Here is a 23,492-nt window from a genome sequence, read left to right on the forward strand (position 1 = left end):
TGGCGGGAAATGAGGGGGGGGGCGGGCGCGGGGCATGCCGGGACGGAGGAGGACCGCGGGGAGGGGGGAGCGACAGCGCCCCCGCTCGGGCGGGAGCGGGAACTGCTCTTAAAGGGCCAGGCGGCCCCGCGCCGGCTTTGGGGCGAAACGCGGCGAATTCGGGGCACGGCGGCGGATTCAGCACAACCTGATTTTAGCTCCCCGCTGTCCCCAGCTCTACAAGACGTGGAGGACGCAGCTGTCCGGGACCCCCAGCCGGGTCAAGGGGCTCGCTGGGTGTTGGTCTGTCGCCTCTCCCGTCTCCCACCCCGGTCCTGCCCCTTTCCCGGGAAAGGACGGGCACGGCTCGTGCTGTGAGCCTGGATCGCGGAATGGGGTCCTCAAAAGATCCCCGTCCCTCTCAGGTCAAGGCTCGCATGAAGCGAGCCAGAGGGGAGGGAAGGGAAGGTGGCTGGATGTGGAAGGAAGTGGATCCTTGATCTAAAACCATGGAATCACAGGAGGGTTGGGATTGGAAGGGACCTTAAAGCCCATCTCGTTCTACCCCTTGCCATGGGCAGGGACACCTTCCACCATCCCAGGTTGCTCCAAGCCCCATCCAACCTGGCCTTGGACACTTCCAGGGATCCAGGGGCAGCCACAGCTTCTCTGGGCAACCTGTGCCAGGGCCTCCCCACCCTCATAGGAAACAATTCCTTCCCAATATCCCATCTAACCCTGCCCTCTGGCAGTGGGAAGCCGTTCCCCCTTGTCCTGTCCCTCCATCCCTTCTCCTAAGTCCCTCTCCAGCTCTCCTGGAGTCCCTTTAGGCACTGGAAGGGGCCCCAAGGTCTCCCTGGTGCCTTCCCTCCTCCGGGCTGAACATGGGATCTGGCTCCCACTGCTCTTCCCACCTCCAACCCAAGCCAGGAAACACTTCCCAGAGTCCAGGGTCAGAGCAGCTGCAACCACCACTCCCAAACGCAGGCAGAGGGATCCTTGCCCATCCCATCCTGGAGGTGACGGAGTCTCTGCCTTCCACCTCTCCACGAATAAACCATTGGAGCTTAGTTCCATTTTTCCTTTTAATGCAAAAAAATAGCCAAACACATCTTCCTGCCCTCCCCCCGCCCTCCCCAGGTGTGTTTCTTTTTATCTTTGCCTGTTGTTTTGCTTAATATTTCCAGCCAAGCAGCTCCCCCCTCCCAGCCCCTCCCAAACCTCCGCAGCTCTAAAGGCACCCGGCGCTTCCCCATTTCCATCTTCCCACTGAAAAATAAAGAGGGAAAACAGTGGGGTGCACATTATTTCAGCAACGTGCCAGTTCTAATCCTGCCAAGAGATTATAGGAAGAAAGAAGAAATAATAATAATAATAATAATAATAATAATACAAAAATAAAACCACCAAAACGAGTAGCAACAAGCACGGAGCAGCCTCAGCACACAGTGTAAACAGAAGCTGTCCCAATCCAGGATCCAGCTCTCCCGGAAAGCAACAGCACAACATGCTTTGTACACCCCAAAAAGGTCCCTGTGGCGCTGAGCAGCCAAGGGGAGGGTCTGGGTTTGAGCTTGAGTTGGTATTTTTTTGCCTTTCTGTGAAAGGCTGAAAGTGATCTCGGAGTCTCCAAGCGGCAGCACCGAGCCTGGCCAGGCAGGGAAAGGGATGGGGGGGAAAGTGCCACGGGAAGAAGTGGGATTGGGATACAGGGAACCCGGAGAGGAGGCCCCAGGGCTTTGCAGCTGGGCTATCTGGGCAGCGGGAAGGGAGAGAGTAAACAAATACAAAAAAATAGAGATACAAAAACAATTTGTGTGGAGGAAGAGGAGGAGGAGAACGTGGACAGCAAATTCATGGACTGTCAGGCTCCCCAAAGCAAGAATAACAATAAAAAAATCCCAGTTGAGGTGACAGCGAAGAGTCCAACAGAACTCCCTTCCCTGGGGAAAATAAAAATACAAATGAGGTACCTGTTCCACCCCAAATCCGTCACCCCTTCCCACAGCCACATCCACGCTCCAGCCACTGGTTATTGTCTCTCAGATAAAGTCTCTGGGGCCAGGGCAGCCCCAGAGCAGAAGCACCAAGTGTGTGGCTGGTTCCTCCCAGTTGGGTTGTCCAGCAGAGATCCAGTCTCTCCTTGACCCTGCAAACAGGGGGGGATTGTTCAGTGCTCCACGGAGACGGAGCCTTTTCCAGGTCTCACGTGTTTCTCCAGATTTTTTTTTGTTTTAAAAAACAAAATTATATATATATATATATATTATATACAGGACAATGAAAACATCCATGGAAACAAATGGGGTGGCTGGAAAAGATGCTTAACAAAACAAAAAAAAGAAGCCTGAAATAAGATAAATTCCCAACTCTTCCCCAAACTGATGCTTTGCCTTCCCCACTAGTCCTCCAAGACCACAATCTCCACGTTATGGACCTGGTGCTGGTGGTCCTCCACGTCTCCTCCCACCACTTTCTCCTCAGTCCTCAGCTCCGTCTCCAGGATCACAGCTTTGCCCTCGGGCTCGTCCGCATCCGCCTCGGGATCCGGCGCCGGGTCGATCTCTATGATGGTCTGCCCGTCGTCAGAGGTGCCCTCCACGGCCTGGATGGTGGAGGTGATGCCCGACTCCATGGCCACCAGCTCCACGGGGTTGACCACAGCCGCCACGTTGGCCAGGGCCCCGCTGTCCTGCATGGCCGCCGAGCTCAGCAGCGCCAGGCTGGAGGACGGGTGCAGGGTCACCGTGTCCGAGGAGCTGGTCTTGGAGGAGGAGGAGGAGGAGGAGGAGGAGGACACCACGGTGGCGTATCGGAAGAGCTGGGAGCCGGAGGGCAGCGTGTGCACAGTCACGGGGCTGGAGCCCTGGCTGATGGTGGCCACGGGGATGTTGCCCACGGAGAACTGCTGCCCGACGGGCGCGATGGTGATGGGGGAGATGACGGTGAACTGGGGCTGCTGCAGGGGGGTGGAGGGGCTCAGCACGGTGGCCGAGGCTGGGCGCTGCAGGCGGGGTCTCTTGGGGGGCTTGGGAGCGCTCACGGGCATCAGCACCACGTTCTGGATGGTCTGGGACTTGGCCTTCTGGTCCCTGGCGAGTTTCTTCTGCTCTTCCAGCTGCCGCTCCAGGTCTGTGAAGGGAAGGGCACGTCAGGCTGGGGACACCGGGAGCTCCTGGGGCTCCATCACCCCCCAGGGTGGTGACAGGGGACACCCAAACACCCAGCCAGCGTGATCTTGGCATCTCCCTTGGGATCAAACTACACTTAAAGATAAGGTCAGGTTCTCTTGCCACCCACACAGGTCAGTGTTCCAGCTGTCAGCACCTGGATAAGGCACAGGTAATGTTCCATCCCTGTTGGCTACTCCTACTGGTAAGAAGATGGGCATTTCTGCTCCCCAAGCTAAACCCACCTATAAGGGAGAGTGGACAAACCCCCCTGAACAGTTGGAATTGCTTCCTGAGCTTGGCTGAGTCACATTCCCAGAGCCAAGCACCAGCACTGGGCACAGGAGCAGGACCTGGGGTCAATGAAACATCTCCCTCACCCCCATCCTTCCTCCCTTGTTGGTGGGAACACTGGGAGCCAGAAGCAGCACAGATAAATGCTCCCTCATTTATCCAGGGCAGCAGGGGACTAGGACAGGGGTAAGGACAGATCCTATACGACACAATGAGGAGGGAGTTGCATTGAGGTTGTGTGGAAGGAAAATCACATTTGTTCCCAAGAGCAGCAGCAGGATGTGAACCTTTATTAGGCACTTTACCTGCTAGTGTGTAAAGAAACTGCTCCTCTCCTTGCTCTGTCTGGTTTTTCCTGTTGTCCAGAACCTTCTTGACTGTGTCCATTAGACCAAATGTGTGGGCAACGTTGTTCAGGACAGCGGCATCTGCAAGGAAAGGGTGCTCAGTCCCATGCAGGACTCAGGTACTCAAAAGATGCTCCTATTACACCAAAAATTTTCTGCTGCTTTTTGTAAAACTCTGTTCTTTCACAAGGGCTGGCTGACAAAGGCAGACCCAGCTCCCTCATCCTTCTGACATCCCAGGACTAAATAATCCCATTCACATGATAAAGCAAGAGGAACAGAGCTGTGTCACTCAAGCAGCTCCAAACTGCTGCAAATGAAAGCATAATTTGCAATCACAGAGATACAAACGAGCTCTCCACCTACAAACCATCACCCCATGCTGCTGACAGTGTCATTAACATGCCAAGCTCCACTGAAAGCTTTGCAAAATGTCTGTTATAATCCACTGACTTCAATCACTCACAGCTCCCAAAAGCTGCCACCTACCAGACACAAAGATCCACTAGCCTGAAGTTAAATCAGAAAATTAAGGAAAAAAAAATAAAATATCCTGGGTAAAATGAAGTTTGTGGTTCCATGGATGTTCTCTCAGGAAGAGCATCAACAAGAGGTGCTCACAGGGGCATGTGCCCAACTGGATTAGGGAACGGATCCAAGTTAAAAATAACCCTAAAAAAGGGGAGGGGAGTTATTTTTAACCCAGATCATTCCCCTCGTCTGGTTCAGCCCCAAAACCAGGTTTTCTGGCACCACTGAAAGCAGAACGAGAAGTGAGGGGACAGGACCCTCTGTGTTTGAATAACTCTGCTCCAAGAAGTGACTCTGGAAGAGCTTCCATGAGGGCTGGGAGCTGTGGACAGTCATCTCAAAGTCCCAACAAGCTGCCAGGGTCACTCTGCTCAGGGAACAGGGTGGAATGGTGTGTCCTAGTGCCTTGAAGCAAAGGCACTTCACAGCTGGGCAGGCTGAGAACACATCCAGGCTATGCTCCCACAGCTCAGCTAATGAGTGGGAACTCGTTCCCAATCCTGACTCACCAGCTTTACATGGTGGGATGGACACTTGCCAGGTTTTTCTGCCTGCAGCTGCCCTTTGGAGGCTCCTTCCTCACAACCTACCTGTCATCTGGAAGGGAGACTGCCCCAACCTCTGCTGCACCCCTCTTAGGACTTCTTCTATCTCCTTCTGGATGTTGCACACCACCTCTTCCATCAGCCCCACATCAGCTATTCCCTTCCAGAACATCAGCGTGTCCTCTGGCACAAAAAAGGGGAAAAAGAAGTCAACATGTACAAGCAACTGGCATTTTCCCCACAGGGCCACCTTAAACCTTTCAGGCAAGTGTAACTTTGCAAGGTGACTTCCAGTTTGGGGTAGACAGGACATGTGAAAAAGAAACAACCAACCCCAAAGCAAGCAAAACAAGACTCAGGCAGCAAATTAGAGCAGGTTTTCAAGCAGCTCCCTGACTTCCAAGGCAAAGATGTGAAAAATGTTCATTTCACATCTTTGCAAGATGCAGAGCTTAAAATCTTGAGGAAGTTCTGGCTAAACTTCTGTACTGATCCTAAGAGGGAATGCAAGCCAGAGAGACAGCCCAGAGAGCTGACAGGGAACATGCTCCAGGCTGGCAGACATGTTTTACATCCTTAGAATAAATTAAGAAAAGCCCCTCACTGTAACTAGTAACATCTGAACTGGGGGATCATCCATCAGCCACGAGGCCAGGGCTGAAGTCCTGCAGTGGTGAGGAGTTCTGTTTGGCAGGAAGCCTGGATGTCTGGGAAAAGCTGGGATAGCCAAGGGGCTGGGGGACAGCTCACTGCTCAAACTCTCCTTATTTTCAGGATTTCCAACATATAACAAGGGGAGGAGAGGGGAAGAAAACACCCAGCAAGCAGCCTGGGCTTACCTGAGATCTCATCAGTGTCCTTTTTGATGCCCTCCTCAGTGGCCATGGTGACAGCAGCTGTGAGAGCCGAGTTCCACTCGATGCCCTCCTCCATGCTCTCCTCCGACAGCGCGATCTGGGTGATGCTCCCTGCCAGAGAGCCCCTGTCAGCTCCCTCTGGAGCTGGAGTGCCAGCCTTGGATCCCTGCTTTGATTCCCACCCCCTCACCCCTCCCGAAGCTCTCCTTCACTCTCAGGTCAAGTTTGTGCTTGGCTTCTTTCAACCAAATGCTTCTTGTTGGAGCTGTGGCAGCGAAAGGCTCTGGGAGTTCTGGAGGGAAAACTATGTGCCCTCCAAAAAGCAGAGTGGGGTCCTCACACCAAAAGAGCAGAAAGGGATCAGAATAAAGAAGGGAACAAATAAGGCTCAGGCAACCTTCTCATCTTGTATCATCCACAGGGACCCCTGCACTCCAGAGGTACCCTAATCCCTCAGGAAATGATGGAGTGGGGGTCCGAGCTGGTTTATAGAAGGGAAATGGATCTGACTCAATCTGGATCAAATTTGGGACTAAGCCAATGTGCAGCCACTGTAAGGTTTTACCACATGGCCATGGTACTTTCCAGGAGATTCTCCTTAGCCTATGGACAACTCTTCCATCCAACCCACACATGGACTCAGAGAAATGTAACCCACCCAGCTGAGCAATGCCATAAAATAGGGAATAGACTTAACCTCAGCAAAGAGCATGGGATCACTGAGCATTTGCAGTTGGAATGACAATCAAATCACGTCCAGCCATCACACCCAGTTCATGGATGTTCTGGAGGAGCTCAGCACCCCTAAATTCATTGTCAGAATGAGCCCAGCTTTTGCCTTTGTAACAGATTCCCAAATGGGAAATACATGGGAAAACGCTGTGCGAGCTCTCTCAGGCGTTTGCTCACACAGTGATCCCAGAATAGGGATCCCTTCAAGGCTCTCAATCCCTCTCCTGGCTCCCAAGGCTGCCTCTGGAAAGCATCTGCTTGATGCCAGCTGCTTCCAGTCCCTCCCAGTCCTGCACAGCAGAGCTCCCTGACAAATGCTGCCGAGACCTCTCTGAGCAGACACAAGACACACTTTCCTTCCCAAAAACCAGAGCAGTCTCCTTCAAAACAGTGGGACCACCCTGCTGTGCCCGGGGAGAAGGTGGGAGGGAGAGGAGCATGAGAAGGAATTCCTATGGCACTGGTAGCTGGTTTCCTACCATCAGCTGAGGTTGGGGTCTGCACCACGCTCTGCTGCCCCGGCACCGGCGCTCGGGCACTGCTGATCAGGAGATCAAACTTGGTGCTCCGACACGTGTTGGTGCAAACTTTGTCGTGCTGGTAGAAGTCAATCTGCCCCGAATCCATCATCTTCCTGTGCAGGGAGTGGGGAGAGAACCAGGCTCAGCTCAAGGCTCAGCCTGGAGACAAAACGGGTGTGTTCCACATGGGAATGCTACAGCCATGGGAAGGACACGGAAAGGGAGACCTCAGGGCCACTCTGTGCACAAAAAACGTCCTGCAAGGCTTTCAAATGGCAAACACAAGCCATCCCTCAGCTTCACGTGCAGGGCTCCAGTCCTGTTCCACCCCACCAAGTACCAGGACCCCCAGGTGAGGCCACTTCTTCCAGGATGAGGGATCCTAGATCACACCACAGGGCCAGGATCTCTGCAGGGTGCTGGCCAGGTACTGTGAGGCTCCAAGAGACCTCCTGGGGACTTCAAAGCAGACAAAATGCCTGCTTGGGGTCCTGCAGCTGCAGGGGTGAAGCTGGACAGGGTCAGATACCTCAGCATGATCCCTCCGAGGCGAATGGCCCTTTTCCAGTCCTTCAGGGTGGATTTCCCAGCCAGGTGAACAAAATGCTTCGGGCTGATCAGCTGGTCATTGAACTGACAACGAGACAAACAAAGGCTCAGCAAACAGGGAAACGTCATTTGACACAGCCAGTCTACAGCCCCACTTCCATTCAGAGAGAGGAGCTGCTTCTCAGATCCCTCCCAGCTTTGATCCCCTGGGCACAGCAGTTCCTACAGCTCGAGGATGGATGTCTGCAGGGATGGCCTGCCACCATCAGCATTCAAACCACACAGTCTAACCAAGAACAGCCCTGAAGGCTCTGTATGAACCATCTCCTGTGAACATGTCACCTTGGAGATCCTTGCAGGAGCTCCTGTTACATCAAATAGCCCAGGAGCTTCCAGCTGACACAGGTGTTCCCTCAGGCATTCATTCTGTCCTGCTCCAGTGACTCAGGTAATTCCCACTGAGGGGGAGCAGCACATGGGGCTCACTCGATGTATTTGCTGTCACACTGCCACGCTCTCAAGTGGGAAAAGGGAACAGCAAGATTTCTCTTCCCAGTGCAACCTGCTCCCCAAGGAAGTGACAGGAGTGGAGTACCAGGACTCTGAGGGAAAGAGGGAAGGAAGCAAAGCTCCTCTGAATCTAAGCACACATCCCCTGCCTGCCTTCAATCCCTCCTCAAGGGCCAGTATGGCTGTGAAATCTAAGATGTGTGATATCCTCCTCTCCTCTTCCCATGCTTCTTCCCATCTAAAAACAACTCGAGCACCAACAATCCAAAGGCAAAGCCACTCAGTTCCAGGACAAGATTAGGATGAAACACAAGAAGTAAGGAAGTCCTGTGGAGGTCAAGCAGAGAAGAAATCCATGGGGAGTTTTCCCCTTACCTTCACACACTTGACATTGATTCCTGGACAGACAAACTTCTTCCAGAGCAGGATGGCCTTGCTCTCCCCGCAGGTGATGGGGTAGGCGATCTCGATCTCCTCGCTCGTTTCCAGGGTGCTGGGGTCTGAGGGAAGAACGGCTCAAAATGAGACTTCCCACCCAAGAGGCTCGAATCCCACAAGGCAGGAGACAGGAGCTCACAGGTTGTGAGATCTGCACTTGGGAAAGCAAAAAAAGGGCTGATCCCAGTTCAGGATCAGTCCTCTCTTAGTCTTCTCCACGTACTAACTCCAAAAGCAACTGGCATCTGCTTTTTGGTATAATGATGCCCAAAATTAAGCTCAGCTATCAGGAGAACATGAGACCAGAAATCCAACACATCTGTAAGGGGGAGGTGTCAATGAGAACAATCTTTGTGGCAACAAAATGGCTTAAAATTTGAAGCACAGATCTCTCTCAGATTCTTGGAGCTCTGGTATCTCTTTAGCAGCAATATCAGATATTTACTGATAATATATTCACTTCACACATAGAGTTTCTGCTAATACTGCCAAAAGACCCACACCCACACAGGAAGCAGAACTCTAGTCAAGATCTAGTGACAGCACCCAGCGACAGGAGCCTTTTCCCACACACTGCTCAGGGAATGGCAGGGAGCACTTGGCTCTTCTGAGCATCCAACCCAAACCACCATGCTACTGCTTCAGCAAAGACCCACCGACCAGAGCCTGGGGTTCCAGGCACCATCATTCCTCACCACCATCCTTCCTGCTGCCAGTGCCTGCACACCACGACTAGGGTGACATCCCGGCTCCCCTGGACCCCGTGGGAGCCCTTACCATTCACTGCAGGAGAGCCAGGATCTCACTTCCAGGACTTTGGGACCAAGCAGTAACAGCAGACTCTTATTCCAGAGTATGCCCAGCCCCTGCACCCACATCCATGCCTGGGAATCAGCATCTGCAGGGGCAGAGCCAGAAGGAAGCGCAGCGGACTGGAGACACCAGCCCTGCACAGGAGGGGATCTGTCCATGCTGAGGGGGAACTCACCAATCCCTTCTTCCAGCTTGTGGATGGTGTGGGTTTCCACGGCCACCACGGCAGCACTGGCCTCGGAGCCCTCCTGGTAAATCCTGTGGTGAGAGTGGCCATCCATAAACAAACCATGGAAAACATGGGAAATCAGGAATGCACAGCACGGGGTTAAAATTTCGGCTCCCTCCTTCTGCCTGTCTTTGAAGGATGTGGATTTTGTCTGGTGCAGTGTTTTTTGGCACTAATAATCCCAAGGACTGACACATGCAGAGGCGTTCCCAGTGCTGTCAGCCCACCCTCCATGCTGCCAGCACCACCGAGGCAGCTCTGCAGTCTTCCCTGTGCCTTCTCCTCTGCTCTCTGTCACCCACAACAGCAGGAAGAGGAGAACAGTGTCCCAGGATGTCCCTTCCAGCCCTGTGTGCCACTGCAGCACAGGCTGACCACACAGGGGAGTCACTGCCAGGCCCACAGCCACCCTGCTCTGTGAATATTATCTACCTGGCGCCAGTTTTTTCACATCCTGATTGATCCAGAGTGAAAATGAAGCACCAAGGGTGCCACAAAATTCCCTCCACGTCCCAGCTTCACTGTATTTAAGGATTATTTTAGGGGAAAGCTGGCACAGAGGCACAGGTAGTCTAGACACACAGACCACCAGGTGCAGCAGCTGCAGCGTGGCCAAAATCCACCCCGGGGCTGCAGAGGGACAGCACCACTGCCACGATCCAGGCAGGATCCCTCAGAACACTTTCAGCCCTTGGAGGCCCCATGACAGTCACACACACAAGCTTTTTCCTGCTGTATTTTTCCCTCTCCCCTGTGTGGCACAAACCCGACACAGCCCTGGAAAACACCGCGATGCTCCGTCCCCACGCCAGGAAAACCCACAGATCCTCCCACCCCCATCGCACCCCACACCTCCCAGTCACACCAGTGCCACCCAACTCACCCTTGCTGCACCGGCTGGAGCTGCAGGATCACCTGGGTTTTGGTATCCTCCGGGTTCTCCCCTTCATTCCCGTCACTTGGTACAACCACCACATCACCCACAGGGACGCTCACCTCGGCATTCGCCATCTCTCACATGAACACGGTGAGGTTTTCCTCCTCCCTGTGGATCACAAGAGCTGGGAACAGATCCCACAGGCAGATTCTCCCCCCCCCCAGTGCCATCCCACTCCTGACTTCCCGAGCTGGTGGCTCTCCCTGGCCCTGCACCCCCGAGGCCAGGGAAGCAAACCCACACGGAGGGTTTTGGCAAGAGCTTGAGTTTCCAAGCCAGCCCCTGGGATGCTCTGATCCACCTCTGGGATGCTCCCATCCTTTGCTACCAGGAACATGCCTGGGGATGATCCTCCCCAGGAGAAACTGTGGTGCTGCAGGAGAACCTGGCAGGGAGGGGGGTCACAGAGCAGCTGCACTCCCAGGGGATGTTCCTGTGGCTGTGCAGGAGGCACAGAGGTGGTTTTGTGACTGCTGTGAGGCCAGGATCACCCCTTTGGGGTGTAAAAGCTTCAGGGAAAGACAGACTGTCAGAATCATGGAATGGTTTGGGTTGGAAGGGATGTTAAAGATTGCCCAGTCCCACCCCCTGCCATGGGCAGGGACACCTTCCATAGCCCAGGTTTCTCCAAGCCCTGTCCAACCTGGCCTTGGACACTTCCAGGGATCCAGGGGCAGCCACAGCTTCTCTGGGCAACCTGTGCCAGGGCCTCCCCACCCTCCCAGGGAACAATTCCTTCCCAGTATCCCATCTAAATCTCAGAGATCTCAGGTCGGGACATCCCGGCGGGTGACGGGGGTCTCGATGTCCCAAGCTTGGGGACTCACCACCACAGGGGCCACGCTCCAGCCATGGGCTCCCTGGGGATCCCTGCGCCTCTCCCAGCTCCGGGGGGCACCCAGGCCCCCCCGGAACCTCCCAGGGCCGCCCGGTACCCCCGGAGGGGCGGTGGGGCTGCGGCTTCCCCAGGATGTCCGGCACGGGGGGGCCGCCAGCACACGGTCAGCCCCGGGCGGGGGTCGCCCCCAGCGCTGGTGAGGGCTGGGGTGGGGGGGTCCCTCCCCATGTCCCCCCAGGGGGGGTCCCCGAGCGGCGGTTCGGGGGTCGGGGGGGGTCAGGTCCCCCCGGCGGCGCGCGGCGCCCGAGGGGCGTGGCCTGCCCGGGGGAGGGGGCGTGGTCTCGCCCCCCCTCTCCTCCCTCCACCCCCCCCCTCACGGCGCTGCCCCCCCCCGCCCGCCCCCCCGCGGCGCGCGACGTCCGCCCTCACGGCGGCGGCGGCGGCACGTACGGCAGCGACCCCTCCCTCCCCTCACGGCGGGGGCCGGGCCCCCTCGCGCCCAGCCCAGCCCCGCCCCGTCGCGCCCGCACGGCCCCTCCCGGCTCCTCCCGGGCCTTACCGTCGGCGAGCGGCCGAGAACCGGGGGCTGAGGAACGGGGGGAACGGGGAGGGGGGGGAGCGGGGGGGAACGGGCCGGGCAGCGCCCGCGCATGCGCAGCGCCCGCCGCGGCCTCGGCCGCCAGCACTTCCGGCCGCCGCCTGCCTTAAGGGGCCCGCGGCGCTGCCGCCTGGTGGCCGCCGAGGGTATCGCCCCCGCCACGCCGGCACACGAGATGAGGGGGGCCGGGGCGGTCACGGCGGGGTGTGCTCGCCCTCTCGCGGCCATCCAAGCAGCGAGAAGTGGAACGCGGTACCGGGCATCTCCACACTGCGACCCCTGAGACCCCCACGGCGCCAGACCCCCCGCTCCCCCAACAGCGAGGCGCCGCTTGATTGACAGCGAGATGAACCAATAGCGATGCGGGGGCGGGCAGCGACAGCCAATGGGTGCGAAGCAGGCGGGTGCAGCGTGGCGGGCGTGGCGGTCCCGGCTGACTGACAGCAAGACAGACCAATAATATTGCGGAAGCGCGGCAGCAGCCAATGGCCGCGCGAGAAGCGGAAAGAGGGCGGGCTCTACCCGGTGGGTGTGGCACGGGCGGATGGCTGACAGAGAGATGACCCAATAGCAACGCAGGGCAGGGCGGAGGCAGCCAATGGGCGGGGGGGGCGGGCCGGGGCGGTGGCGCGGCGGGGCCGCGGCGGGGCCGTAGCGGCGGCGGCGGGAGGAGGATGCGGGCGGGCGGCGGGGCGGCCTCGCGGGCGCTGGCGCTGGCGCTGCTGCTCCGCCGCTGCTGCCTCCTGCTCGGCCCGCTGGGGCTGCGCCCGGCCGCCGCACAGGACGGTGAGTGCGGGTTGGGGGGGCACCGGCGCCGGGAGTCCCCGGTCCCACCGGCAACTCCCGGGGCTTCCCTTTCGCTCGCCGGACTGGGGAGCAAGGCTGGGTATGGGATGGGGAACGGGACGGGGCTGCTCTCTGTCCTGGTGAGTTCCGGGACCGGCTCCTCGCTGTGTCCTGGCCGGGATCGGACCGGGATGGGCTCCCGGGAACGGGTCCCTGCTGTGTCCAGAGCGGAGCGCACCGGGACAGGGTCCTCGCGGTGTGCTTGCCCCGGTCTCGATCCGGCACGAGGTTCCTGCCATCCCTCTGCTCCAGCAGCGATCGGGGACGGAGCCCCCTCCATCCCTCTGTCCCGGTACCGGACGGGATGGAGCACATCCATCTCTCTCACGGTCCTGATCCGCGTCCCTGCCGTCCCTCTGTCCCGGTACCGGACGGGACGGGGTCCGCTCCATCCCCCTTCTCCGGTACGAACTCCCCGCTGCCCCTACCCCCCCTCATCACCCCGGTCCTGTTCCCCCCGCTCCCTCTGACCCCACTCCCGGTGCCTCCTGTCCCAGTGGTCCCGGGGGTCCCGGCTCCGTCCGCCCCCAGGGCTTTCTCCAGGATCCCTTAATCCCCGGGTTAAGAGGATCGCTGGCGCTCCCGGTGCGCAGTCGGGAGAGCCGGGCAGCGGCTCCATCCCAGGAATGCCGCGGGGCAGTGGGATTTGCACCCGCGGGGTCCAGGACGACCCCGAGGGAATGTTCACCCAGACCTCATCCCGAAGTTGATGTTTCCCGGTGCCACTTGTCCTCAGCTCATCCAAGAGCGAGGAGAGACAAGGACGGGGCACCCAAGGCATCGTTCCCAGCGAAGGGAAACTGAGGCACGGGGCCAGGGCGGGATGACCAGGGGCACAGTCCCGCTGCGTCCCCCAAGGTTGGACACATCCAGTTTTGGGACACATCCTGCACAGGGTTTCCAGCGGATCCGAAACCCGCTGGTGGACGCGGGGGAGCTTTCCCGGGGCCGGCGGCGTGACGGAGGCGGGAGTGTGCCGGGCTTTTCCCGGAGCATCGCCCTGTTGTGTCTTTCCTGCATCCTGTGAGAAAACAAACAAATCCCTGGCAGGAATGAGCCCAGCGGGGGCCCGGCCGTGACTTCGCCCTCGCCCGCCGGAAACCCAGTTTTCACATTTTTTGGCAATTCAGGTTTTTTTTTGGGGGGGAGGGAAGGGCAAGTCCCCCGTGTCTCTGTCTTGGCTATTCCTGGCCCCTCGAGAGCATCTCCGGAGCCGAATTCCCAGGAGTGCCTGCAGCTCTCGGCTTATCTCTGGCGTGGCTTATCTCTGGCATTCCCTCCCGGCACGCGCTGGCCACACTCGGGATGTTTTTAACAAGGATTTCCTTTCCCGGGGTGTTTTTTTTTCCTGGAATGGATCCCCCAGCTCCTCCACACCCACCAGCGTGGAGATGGAGCTTGGAGGGGGTCCATCCAAGACCCCCGACTGGGTTCACTGGGGTCTGGCCGTCCCGGGCAGGGAGGGTTTTTCATGCAGATCCCAACGGCTTTGCCTTTTCTTGCTGGAAACTCCCCCGAAATACCCCGAATTTCTCTCCCCCCAGCACAGCAGCCCTTCTGGCAGCCACTGTCCCGGCAGCCCTGGGGTCCCCACTGCCCCTCCACCACCCTCAGTCCTGGAAGGTTTGATCCTTCCCAGCTCTGCTCCATCAGCATCCAGAGGGAAAACTGGGGATTTCTCCCGGTCCCACAGGATGAACCCCCCCAGTTTGGCCTCCAGCCCTTCCCGCAGGCTGGGGAGGAGGGAGGGGGCTCCGTGGAGGGGGGCTGGCATCTTCCACCTCCGGCGCCCCCCCTTTTCATCCCTGCGGGGTTTTCCCTTGCCGGCACTTTGTGCCGTCTCCCGGCGACGGCGAGGGGAGCCAAGGCTGGGCAAAACCCTGCCCACCATCCCTTTTCTTTCTGGCTGTGCCAGGAGGATGCTTGGCAGGAGCAGCAGCTTTTTGGGGAGGCGGAGAGAGGGTGGGCACTGGACCCCCACATGCCCCCAGCCCACACAGAGCGGCTGAGCGATGCTTCCCCTCTTTCCCTGCATCCCAACCCTGCCCAGAAGTCCCGTCTGGATCCCAACACCGGGCGCTTTCAGCTCGTTTCCAGGATGTTCCCTCGTGCCTGGGGGCGGTGAGCTCAGAGAAAAGCCCCTTTTGTGGTGGGTCTGGCATCGCCCTGGGAAGGAGGCAGTGGGGATGCAGCTGCCCAAGGTCGTGCTCAAGGTCAAGGCGGGTCCTGGGGGGCTGCCCAGGGCTGTACAGCCCCATGGATGGGGGTATTTCCTCCTTGAATCCCTTTGTGTCCCCCCAAATTGGGGTTGTCTTGGCCTGGGGGACAGAGAGGAGCTGGAAGTGCTGGGTGGCTGTGGGGAGAAACTGAGGCAGCTTCATCCCTGGATGCCCCCAGGGATGAATCTAGGAACCCCTCCCTTTCCCCCCTAAGATGTCTGGAGTTATGTTACTTAATGAACTGGTTAAAAGGCAGTGCTGCTTGCCTTTTTTTTTTAATTTTCAAAAGGAGATCTACTGCTGAAGGCTTCCCTGAAAATTAAGCACTGCTGGTGAACCAGCACCCCCCCTCCCAGTGCAGGGGAATGGCCAGAAAATCCACCCCCCAAAAAAAAAAGATGTTTTGGACTAGGAAAACCCATTTGAAGGTGCTGAGGGGGGGGTCACACCAAGGGGGGGAAACTGCAGCGGGGAGCTGAGCCCTTCCTGGTGTCTCCACAGGGAATGGCTGTGGCCACACACTGCTGGCACCCCACAGTGGCACCCTGAGCTCCAAGAACTACCCGGGCACGTACCCCAACCACACCATGTGCCGCTGGCGGCTCCAGGCGCCCCTGGGCACCTCCCTGCTCCTGGCGTTCGGGGACGTGGATCTGGAACCCTCGGAGCACTGTGCCCACAGCTCCCTGCTGCTCTCCGACCCCCAGGCTGGCACTGCCTACGGTAAGGGGGAGGTCCCATGGGGAGGGGAAGCTGAGGCAGAGCCCACCCAGGGCTGTGGGTGGGGTGTGGGGTTGTCATGGGGAGGGGAGGAGGGGTATCCAAGGAAGGGGGTATTTGAGGAGGGGTATATCTGAGGAAGGGGGTATATGAGGATGAGGGTATCCAAGGAAGGAGAATGTCTGAGGAGGGAGTTATCCAAAGAGGGAAATACCTGTGGATGAGGGTACCCAAGTACAGGGGGTTATCTGAGGAGTGCATTATCCAAGGAAGAGGAATATCCAGGCATGGGGGTACCTGAGTAGGGAGGTACCCAAATACAGGGGGCATCCAAGGAGGGAGATATTTGAGAATGGGGATATCTGAGGAGGGGGGTACCCAAGGAGGGGATTATCGAAGGAGGAGGATATTTGAGGAAGGGGGTACCTGAGGAGGGGGGTATTGCCAAGCTGGAAGGGGGGAGATGTGCAGCTGGGACCAGGTGCAGCTGCTGATGAATTAATTCCATCGGCCCAGCCACTGCCCAAGCGCTTCCAGGATTTTCCCAGAGAGATTTAATGGTCTTGGAGGGATTTGGCAGCACCAGGAGCATGATGGGTGCCAGGGAAAATGTCGAGGGGGTGGGGGGAAGCATCACAGGTGAGGTGGGATGGAGGAGCAGCCCTGGTGAGGGGCAGGGGACACGACAGGAAATACAGGATGGAAGGGAGCCAGCGTGGACCCACATCTGCTCCCGGGACTGGGAATTCTCCCTGTTCTCCAGGGCTTTCACCCTTTTCTGGGGTGGTATCCAGAGGGGTGAGAGCACGTGAGGTCCCTGCCCCCTGGGACATGTTTGTCCCCAAAGCCAAGAGACCTCCTGGCCCAGGCTGAGACGGAGCAATGTGGGAAAGGGGGGACCCCCTTTGGATGCTCCCGGGAGGCTGGGGAAGGTGTTGGGGGGCTTGGGGAGGTGGCCAGGCACCCACAGCCCCTTTGGATGCCCTCACCAGGGCCGTGCCAGTGCGTGACACAGGGCTGGGGTCCCTCTCCCGCAGCCGGCGCCGGCCCTTGAGGAGTCCCAGATGTTTTTCGGGAAGCGGCCGGAGCAGGCGGGGGCCGTGGGCTCCTTCCCGCTGACTCAGCCCCAGTGTCTGGCCCCTGGCCTGATCCTGCCTGGAGACGTGGCTGGGTCCCCGTGGGGGTGGCAGCCTCCAGCCCTGGGGCTCAGCCAAGGGGTCCCAGGGTGTCCCCAGAAGCCATGCAGAGGTGGCAGCAGCGACCCGGGGCAGTGGGTGGGAAATCTGTACGTGTCTCATCTGCATATCGTGCAGAGCCCCCCGTCCTGTCATGTCTGTGACCCTGTGACATCCCTGCACACACATGTCCCACGTCCCCTGGGCTCTCAGTTCACCCCAGGCAGGGGGAGGGTGCAAGTCAGGGTGGGGGAAACTGAGGCACGGCACGACCCCACATCGTTGTGCCACCACGGGAGGTGTCACCACCAGCCCCATGGGGACACAGGGACACAGCTCCGTGTCCCCCAGACAAGGATGGTGTTTGCTCAAAGCATCTCTGGGCACCCCGAGACCCCAGTGAAGGACGTGACACAGAGCAGAGCGATGGGGGGGGGTGGGATGATGGCAGTCTGGGGATTGGGGCCACCTCTGGTCCCCAGCTGGGACCAGGGATGTCCCTAAGGAACCTGCCTGCCTGCTAAGCCGAAGTTTTAATCAGGGAGATGGAGATTGCAAATTAATGGGGATTAAACGGGGGCGGGATTTAGGAGGCAGCGCCTGTGAGAGGGGAGATGGGGAGGGGACACAGCCCCCGTTTTGGGGTCCCGTGGGGTGATGCCACATGTGCCAACCCTGGCAGTGGGGGATGTGGTGGCAGGTCCCCATAAGGGCTGGTGGCCGCTCATGCCATCCCAGGAGACATCTTGGGGTACCCCCCAGGAACCTGATCCAGCTCCCATGCCCTCATCTGGGGGCTGTGTCCCCCCCCCCCCGTGCTGCTTGTGGCTGTGGGGGGACAGTGTGGAGGGGAGGGGGCAATCAGGGGGGCTGCAACCCAGGTCCTTCCATGGCATGGATTTAACTGCTCTGGGGATGGGGCCACTCTGGGTGTGGGACAACCCCAGGACCTAAATGCCTGAGCTGCCCCAGCCCTGGCGAGGGCTGAGCCGGGGGAGGTGAAACCCTGGGGTCTGTGTGCCCTCACCTGTCCCCAGGGAGCCCCAACCCTCTCCACGGCCCCGTCCCTGCGGCAGGGCCCTACTGCAGGAACTCCGTCCCCTCTGCCCCGCTCCTGGTGACAAACTCCAGCTCTGTGACCGTCCTGTTCAACAGCACCAGCCACCGCTCGGGGCGAGGCCTCCTCCTGTCCTATGCCACCTCTCAGCACCCAGGTGAGGGGGGGCATCCCCTGGGGGTGCAGAGACCCCCCCTAGGATGTGTCTTGGCCCATGGAGGGGGGCACGGCCTGAGGTGGAGGGAGCTCCTTGCTGACCCCTGGGTGGGCTCCCATTGCCCTGAATATCCATGTTCTCCCTGACTGGGGGCACAACATGGGACACCCCCAGGTCAGGTGGCCAGTATCAAACAGAGCCACTCTAGATGGTGGCACAGCTGCAGGGACCAACCCTACCCCTCCAGACATGGGGATATGGGGTGGAAAACCCAAACGTGGAGCAGGATTTGGTTGGGAAGGGCATGGGAATGGGGTGCCCTTGGGCAGAGGTGGGTGGGTGTTGTGGGGTGGGTGGGGGTCCCTCACCCTGGGGTGTCCCTGCCTTGCAGACCTGGTCTCCTGCCTGGTTCGAGGCACCCACTACACCCAGGAGCACATCAGGTGAGTGGTTGGGGGGGTGAGTGGTCCTGCTTTGGTGTCCCCACCCTGGCAGTTCCCATCAGCCCTGGTTTCACCCCATCCCTCTCCCAGGGCTCTTGGGGTGCAGCTGCAGTGGGATGGGGAACAGAGAGGGTGTGAAGAGGGGCAGAGCAAGCCCTGACCCCCCCTTGCTGTGTGTTTCAGCGTGTACTGCCCTGCGGGCTGCAAGGACATCCACGGGGACATCTGGGGCAACCCCAGCCAGGGCTACCGGGACGTAAGTGTGGGACAGTCCCCAGCACGTGTGGCCACTGCCTGGCACCCCCAGCAGCCCCCCGGGGGTGGGATGGGCCTCGGGGTGCCCTGTGGGGGCTGCTCTGACCCCCTGCTCCCTGCAGACCTCGGTGCTGTGCAAGGCCGCCGTGCACGCCGGGGTGATCGCGGACGAGCTGGGCGGGCAGGTCACGCTGTCCCGGGAGAAGGGGATCACGCTCTATGAGTCAGCCTTTGCCAACGGGCTCCACTCCAAAAGGTGGGTGAGCAGGGGCTGCACCCCACGCCCGGCTGTGGGAGCCACCTGTGCTGTCACATGGAACAGCCAGCCCTCGATTGCAAACCCCCCCGGGCTTGTTCACCAGCCTGATGCTGCCCCTGCTTCCCTCCCCACAGGGGATCCCTCTCCGAGAAGCGACTCGTATTCCACAAAGGTACTTTTTGTCCCACTCCCCCTGAAATTAAGGCACTATTTGGGCTGCCAATCCCAGTGCCACCCCCATGCCACGCCTGGTTGGGGGTCCTGACTTCCCAGCCTGCCGCCTCCTGTCCCCAGCCTGTGACGATGTGCTGGAGGTGGCCGCCTTCAACGCCTCATCCTGGTGGCACGAGGTGGATGTGCTGGGCCAGGTCAGGGCCTGGGTGGCCGAACGGGCGGCACTTGGCACCGCTGGCCACTCCTGGGCAGCCGAACCCAGCGCTGAGACCGCCTGGCTGGAGCTGGACCTGGGCACCCGCAGGAATGTCACAGGTGAGGGGGACAACAGCTGCCCGTGTGCCCGCTCCACCCTGACCACTGTGGTGACACGGTGCCAGCCCCGTTGATCTCCACAACACCACACCCCCACAACTCCCAGGACGCACTGGAGCTCCTTGTGTCATGGTTTTACTGGGATACAAAGCAAATCAACTCCCCCCCGGCTGTGCCCTGTCCCCCTTTTTGTCCCTTCTTCCCCCCCTTCCTTCATCCGCGGCAGTTTCTGGGACGAACAAGTTAATATTATGCTCTTGCATCTGGTGCCAGCGAGCGCCTTTTGTGCTTCGGAGCCTGCCCAGAGCAGGGGCTTTGTGCGCCGGCGGCCGGCCAGGAAAATGGGCACATTGTCCGCCCGGAGGCTGGAGGAGGGAGGAATGTGGGGCTGGCAGCCGGGGCCGGAGGTTATCGGCTGCTGGGAGCAGAGCGGCGGGGGGGGGGGGTCCCGTGCTGGAATCTGCCACCCAAACCCCTTCCCGGGGTCAGAGGGACCCCCCTCCGCTGGGTGATGTCCTGCCCTCCTCCTTTCCCGGCTGGAGTGTGGATGTCCAAGAGATGGGGGTTATTCCAGCCCTGCCCCAAGCTCTTCCCCAGTCCTGCACCCCGTGACTGACAGCGGGGACCCCCCTCCTGCACCCACAGGCATCATCACAAAGGGCTCCTCCGAGCAGCTACGGGACTACTACGTGACGTCCTACCGGGTCTCCTCCAGCCGTGATGGGAAGAACTGGAAACCCTACAGGGGCAGTGCCAGCCAGGAGGACAAGGTGGGCATGGAGGGGACAGCAGAGGGGCTGAGACCCCCTGCCTGTGGATATTCAGCTTTGGCAGCTCTTTGCCCTCTCCAGGTCTTTGAAGGAAATGCTGACAGCCACGGGGAGGTCTCCAATGCCTTCATCCCCCCCATCGTTGCCCGCTACGTCCGTGTCACACCCCAGAGGTGGCACCAGCGCGTGGCCCTCAAGGTGGCCCTGGTGGGCTGCCCCCTGGCGCGGGTCCGTGCGCCCCGGCCCTATGGTGAGCCCTTCCCGAGGATCCCACACCCCCCCATCCCAAACATCCCTCCCGGGACCGCTGCCTCCCCAGTGCTGCTCCCACAGTCACGGTCCCCGCTCTGCCCCGCAGTGCCCAGTGTCCCCAAGGAGGTCCCTGTGCCCACCAGCCGCCTGTCCACCCACACCCCCATCCCTGGCATTGCCCTGGACCCGGAGAAGGCAGGTGGGTGCCATGAGGGGCACAGGATCGTCTTGTGGTGCTCCCGGTGCCACTGGGGCTTCATCCCCCTGTGACAACACGTTGATTTTCTCTTCTGGGGGCCCCGGGTGGGCTCCTGGCACCCCTGGGTGCAGAGGGGTGGGATGGGCTGATGTGCCCTCCCTCCCCAGGCTCCACGCTGCTGGTGATGCTGCTCATTGGTGGCTTCGTGCTCCTCTGCTCCGTCCTCCTGCTCCTGGCTTTCCTCTGCCATAGGAAAAGGTGGGTCCCATCCTGCCCCCCACTTTTACCCGGCATCACCTTCCCAAAATGTGGCAGCTTCATTCAGCTGCTCACTCAGAGGGTGGGAGGAGGTGGGTGATGGTGGGCACAAGGTGCCTGGGACCCCTCACCCCACCTTGCTTCTCCCCTTGGCAGGAAATCAGCAGCAGAGCTGAACTGTGGGATCACAAAAGGTAAAGGGTCCCCAAGCCCTCCCCAGAACCAGGAGTCCTGTGGGCCATGGGGTGCAGCTGGTTTAACTGGTGCTGCTGCTGAGCCCAGAGCCACCCCCTTCCTGGGGGGACCTGTCCAGGTGACAGCCTGGGACAAACAGGGGTTTCTGCTCCCTGCCCAGGGTACCCCAAGCTGGAGTCAAGCCAGGTGTGCTCCCTGCAGAGCTTGCAGCCCCCCAGCCTGGCCCTGTTCCCCACGGCACCTGCACCAGGAGACCTCAGCCGGACCCATTCCCCAGGTAACAGGGACAGTGGGGGGCAAACAGGTCCCCCAGCCCAGAGTCAGGCCCGTGTCTCCCCCACTGCACCCTGGGGACACTCTGGGGTGTCCATTCCTCTCCCCTTCCCGTTCTGGTCCAACCCCTCCTGCATCACAGTCCTATGCAAAAGGGAGACCCTTTTGGGGCTTATTATTTTATAATAGTAGTAACAATAATAATAACAGAATAATAAAAGAATAATAAACAGTAATAAAGAATAATAAATAATAAATAAGGATAATAACAATGGCAACAATGATAACAATAATTACAGCAATAACTATACTATTACTAAATAATAATAACAACAATAATGATATGGGTAATAAATAACAGCTATAATAATAAATAATAAGAACAACATTAATAATAAGGATGATAAATAACAACGATAATAATATTAATAACAACAATAATAGCAGATGGTAGCAGTAGTAGTAGTAATAATAATAATAATAATGATAATAATAATAATAATAAATAATTCCATCTCAATCACAGCTGTGGGTATTGGAGGGTGGCCAGGTGGCACCAGGAGCCCTTCTCTGTGCTGGGCCAGAGGGATGTGGGGTCCATGGGGCGGGCATCCTACCCCTGGTTTTGGCACAGCTTTTCCCAGCCCCGGGGGTCCAAACACACCCACTTTTTCAACCCCCCCCACCCCCCTGTCCCAGCCCCACGCCCCCCTGACCGCGCAGCCCCCTTTCAGAGTACGCCGAGCCAGACCTGGTGCAGGTGAGCCCCAGCAGCCAGACGGGTCCCTCCACCTTCAAGCCGCTCCTGGACGAGGGCTACACGCTGCCGCTGGTCCTGAGCCACTACGACGTGCCAGGGAAGCACCACGAGTACGCGGAGCCGCTGCCCCCGGAGCCCGAGTACGCCACACCCTTCAGCGAGCCCGAGCCCCCCGGGACGCGCCGCAGCCCCTGCGGCATCGCGGGGCCCCCCGGGTGCCCCCCGGCGCGGTACCGGACCCCCGCCCCGCGGCCCGGGGAGGAGCGGACTGGCAGCCCCTGCCCCGAGGGGTCCCGCGGGGACGGTCCCCTCGCACACGTGTATCACGAAGCCTTGTGAGGAGGGGGAGCACGGTACCGGGAGGGGGGGAGGATGTGCGGGGGAGGGAGCTTCCCCGCGGTCCCCGGAGGGCTTTTTTAAAGAATAATCCTATTTAAATATATATATTATATATATTTATATAGATAGATGCATGTATGTGCTCCTCCTACTGGTCCGGGGTGTCACAGCGATCATCCTGGGTCATCTGGGGTATCACAGGGGTGGTCCCTCCGTTCTGAGGCATCACCATGATGGTCCCTCTGCTCCCACCGGTTCGGGGTGTCACAGGGACCGTCCTGCCCGTCCGGGGTGTCACAGGGATGGTCCTTCTGCTCCTGCCGGTCTGCGGTGTCACAGCGATCGGTGTCGCATACCCCGGGATGTGACAGGGACCATCCTGCCGGTCCGGGATCATCCCATATGCCCCGGGATGTGACAGGGACCATCCTGCCGGTCCGGGATCATCCCGCATACCCGGGATGTGACAGGGACCATCCTGCCGGTCCGGGATCATCCCGCATACCCGGGATGTGACAGGGACCATCCTGCCGGTCCGGGATCATCCCGCATACCCGGGATGTCGCAGCGACCGTCCGGCATCACCCACTGGTCCGTGGTGTCACAGGGACCGCCCCACATGTTCGAGGTGTCACACGATGGTCCGTCCCGTCAGTCCCGGTACCTCAGGCACGGCACAGCCCGACACCGTGGGGTGGCCGCGGCTCCGGAACCGGGGCACTGCCGGAGCCAGCGCATCGACCCAGCCCCCGTCCCGCTCCCCCACGCCTCTGCCGTTCCACAGTGTCGGTACCGGGGCGCCGGAACGGGCGGTTACCGGCGGCCCCCCTCACAAAAATTGTGCTTCCGAAATCTCTTGATGTCGATTCCGCGGGGGCGGCGCGAGGCCCCCCCGTGCCACGCACGGCAGAAGCCCTTTTTAAGAGCTCCGCCCCCGC

At 59.4% G+C, this 23,492-nt stretch overlaps 2 protein-coding genes and 1 non-coding gene across 8 annotated transcripts; 1 reads left to right on the forward strand and 2 right to left on the reverse strand.

Moving 5' to 3' along the window:
• Positions 1-1,050: 1,050 nt before the first annotated feature.
• On the reverse strand, positions 1,051-12,044 carry GMEB1 (glucocorticoid modulatory element binding protein 1). Of its 3 annotated transcripts, none has more exons than XM_064635210.1 (11): positions 11,850-12,044; positions 10,399-10,560; positions 9,462-9,544; positions 8,411-8,535; positions 7,506-7,609; positions 6,935-7,089; positions 5,706-5,834; positions 4,912-5,049; positions 3,749-3,871; positions 2,417-3,111; positions 1,051-2,128 (listed from the first exon to the last, which is right to left on the reverse strand). In XM_064635210.1, exons 2-11 carry the CDS (start codon positions 10,524-10,526, stop codon positions 2,012-2,014), a joined length of 1,797 nt encoding a protein of 598 aa, XP_064491280.1. In that variant the 5' UTR covers positions 10,527-10,560; positions 11,850-12,044; the 3' UTR covers positions 1,051-2,011. The 3 variants fall into 3 exon arrangements, with proteins under 3 accessions (XP_064491280.1, XP_064491281.1, XP_064491282.1); XM_064635211.1 differs by lacking the exon at positions 11,850-12,044 and adding an exon at positions 11,280-11,508; XM_064635212.1 differs by lacking the exon at positions 1,051-2,128 and having other exon boundaries at positions 2,227-3,111.
• Positions 12,045-12,238: 194 nt separating this feature from the next.
• On the forward strand, positions 12,239-22,670 carry LOC135402239 (discoidin, CUB and LCCL domain-containing protein 1-like). 4 transcript variants are annotated; one of them, XM_064635208.1, is made up of 15 exons: positions 12,239-12,413; positions 15,455-15,676; positions 17,886-18,062; positions 18,454-18,505; positions 18,689-18,761; positions 18,883-19,016; positions 19,154-19,191; positions 19,314-19,508; positions 20,154-20,278; positions 20,360-20,528; positions 20,637-20,729; positions 20,897-20,987; positions 21,144-21,181; positions 21,343-21,459; positions 22,190-22,670. In XM_064635208.1, the coding sequence occupies exons 1-15, from the start codon at positions 12,374-12,376 to the stop codon at positions 22,552-22,554; spliced, it is 1,929 nt and encodes a 642-aa protein (XP_064491278.1). In that variant the 5' UTR covers positions 12,239-12,373; the 3' UTR covers positions 22,555-22,670. The 4 variants fall into 4 exon arrangements, with proteins under 4 accessions (XP_064491278.1, XP_064491277.1, XP_064491276.1 ...); XM_064635207.1 differs by lacking the exon at positions 12,239-12,413 and adding an exon at positions 12,541-12,674 and having other exon boundaries at positions 17,925-18,062; XM_064635206.1 differs by lacking the exon at positions 12,239-12,413 and adding an exon at positions 14,105-14,855.
• A 677-nt stretch (positions 22,671-23,347) lies between these two features.
• On the reverse strand, positions 23,348-23,475 carry LOC135402403 (U11 spliceosomal RNA). The gene has a single exon (XR_010425113.1). It is a non-coding gene; the product is annotated as a U11 spliceosomal RNA (small nuclear RNA).
• Between the last annotated feature and the right edge of the window lie 17 nt (positions 23,476-23,492).

The sequence above is a fragment of the Pseudopipra pipra genome, chromosome 24 (assembly GCF_036250125.1).
Source record: "Pseudopipra pipra isolate bDixPip1 chromosome 24, bDixPip1.hap1, whole genome shotgun sequence".
Taxonomy (NCBI): domain Eukaryota; kingdom Metazoa; phylum Chordata; class Aves; order Passeriformes; family Pipridae; genus Pseudopipra; species Pseudopipra pipra.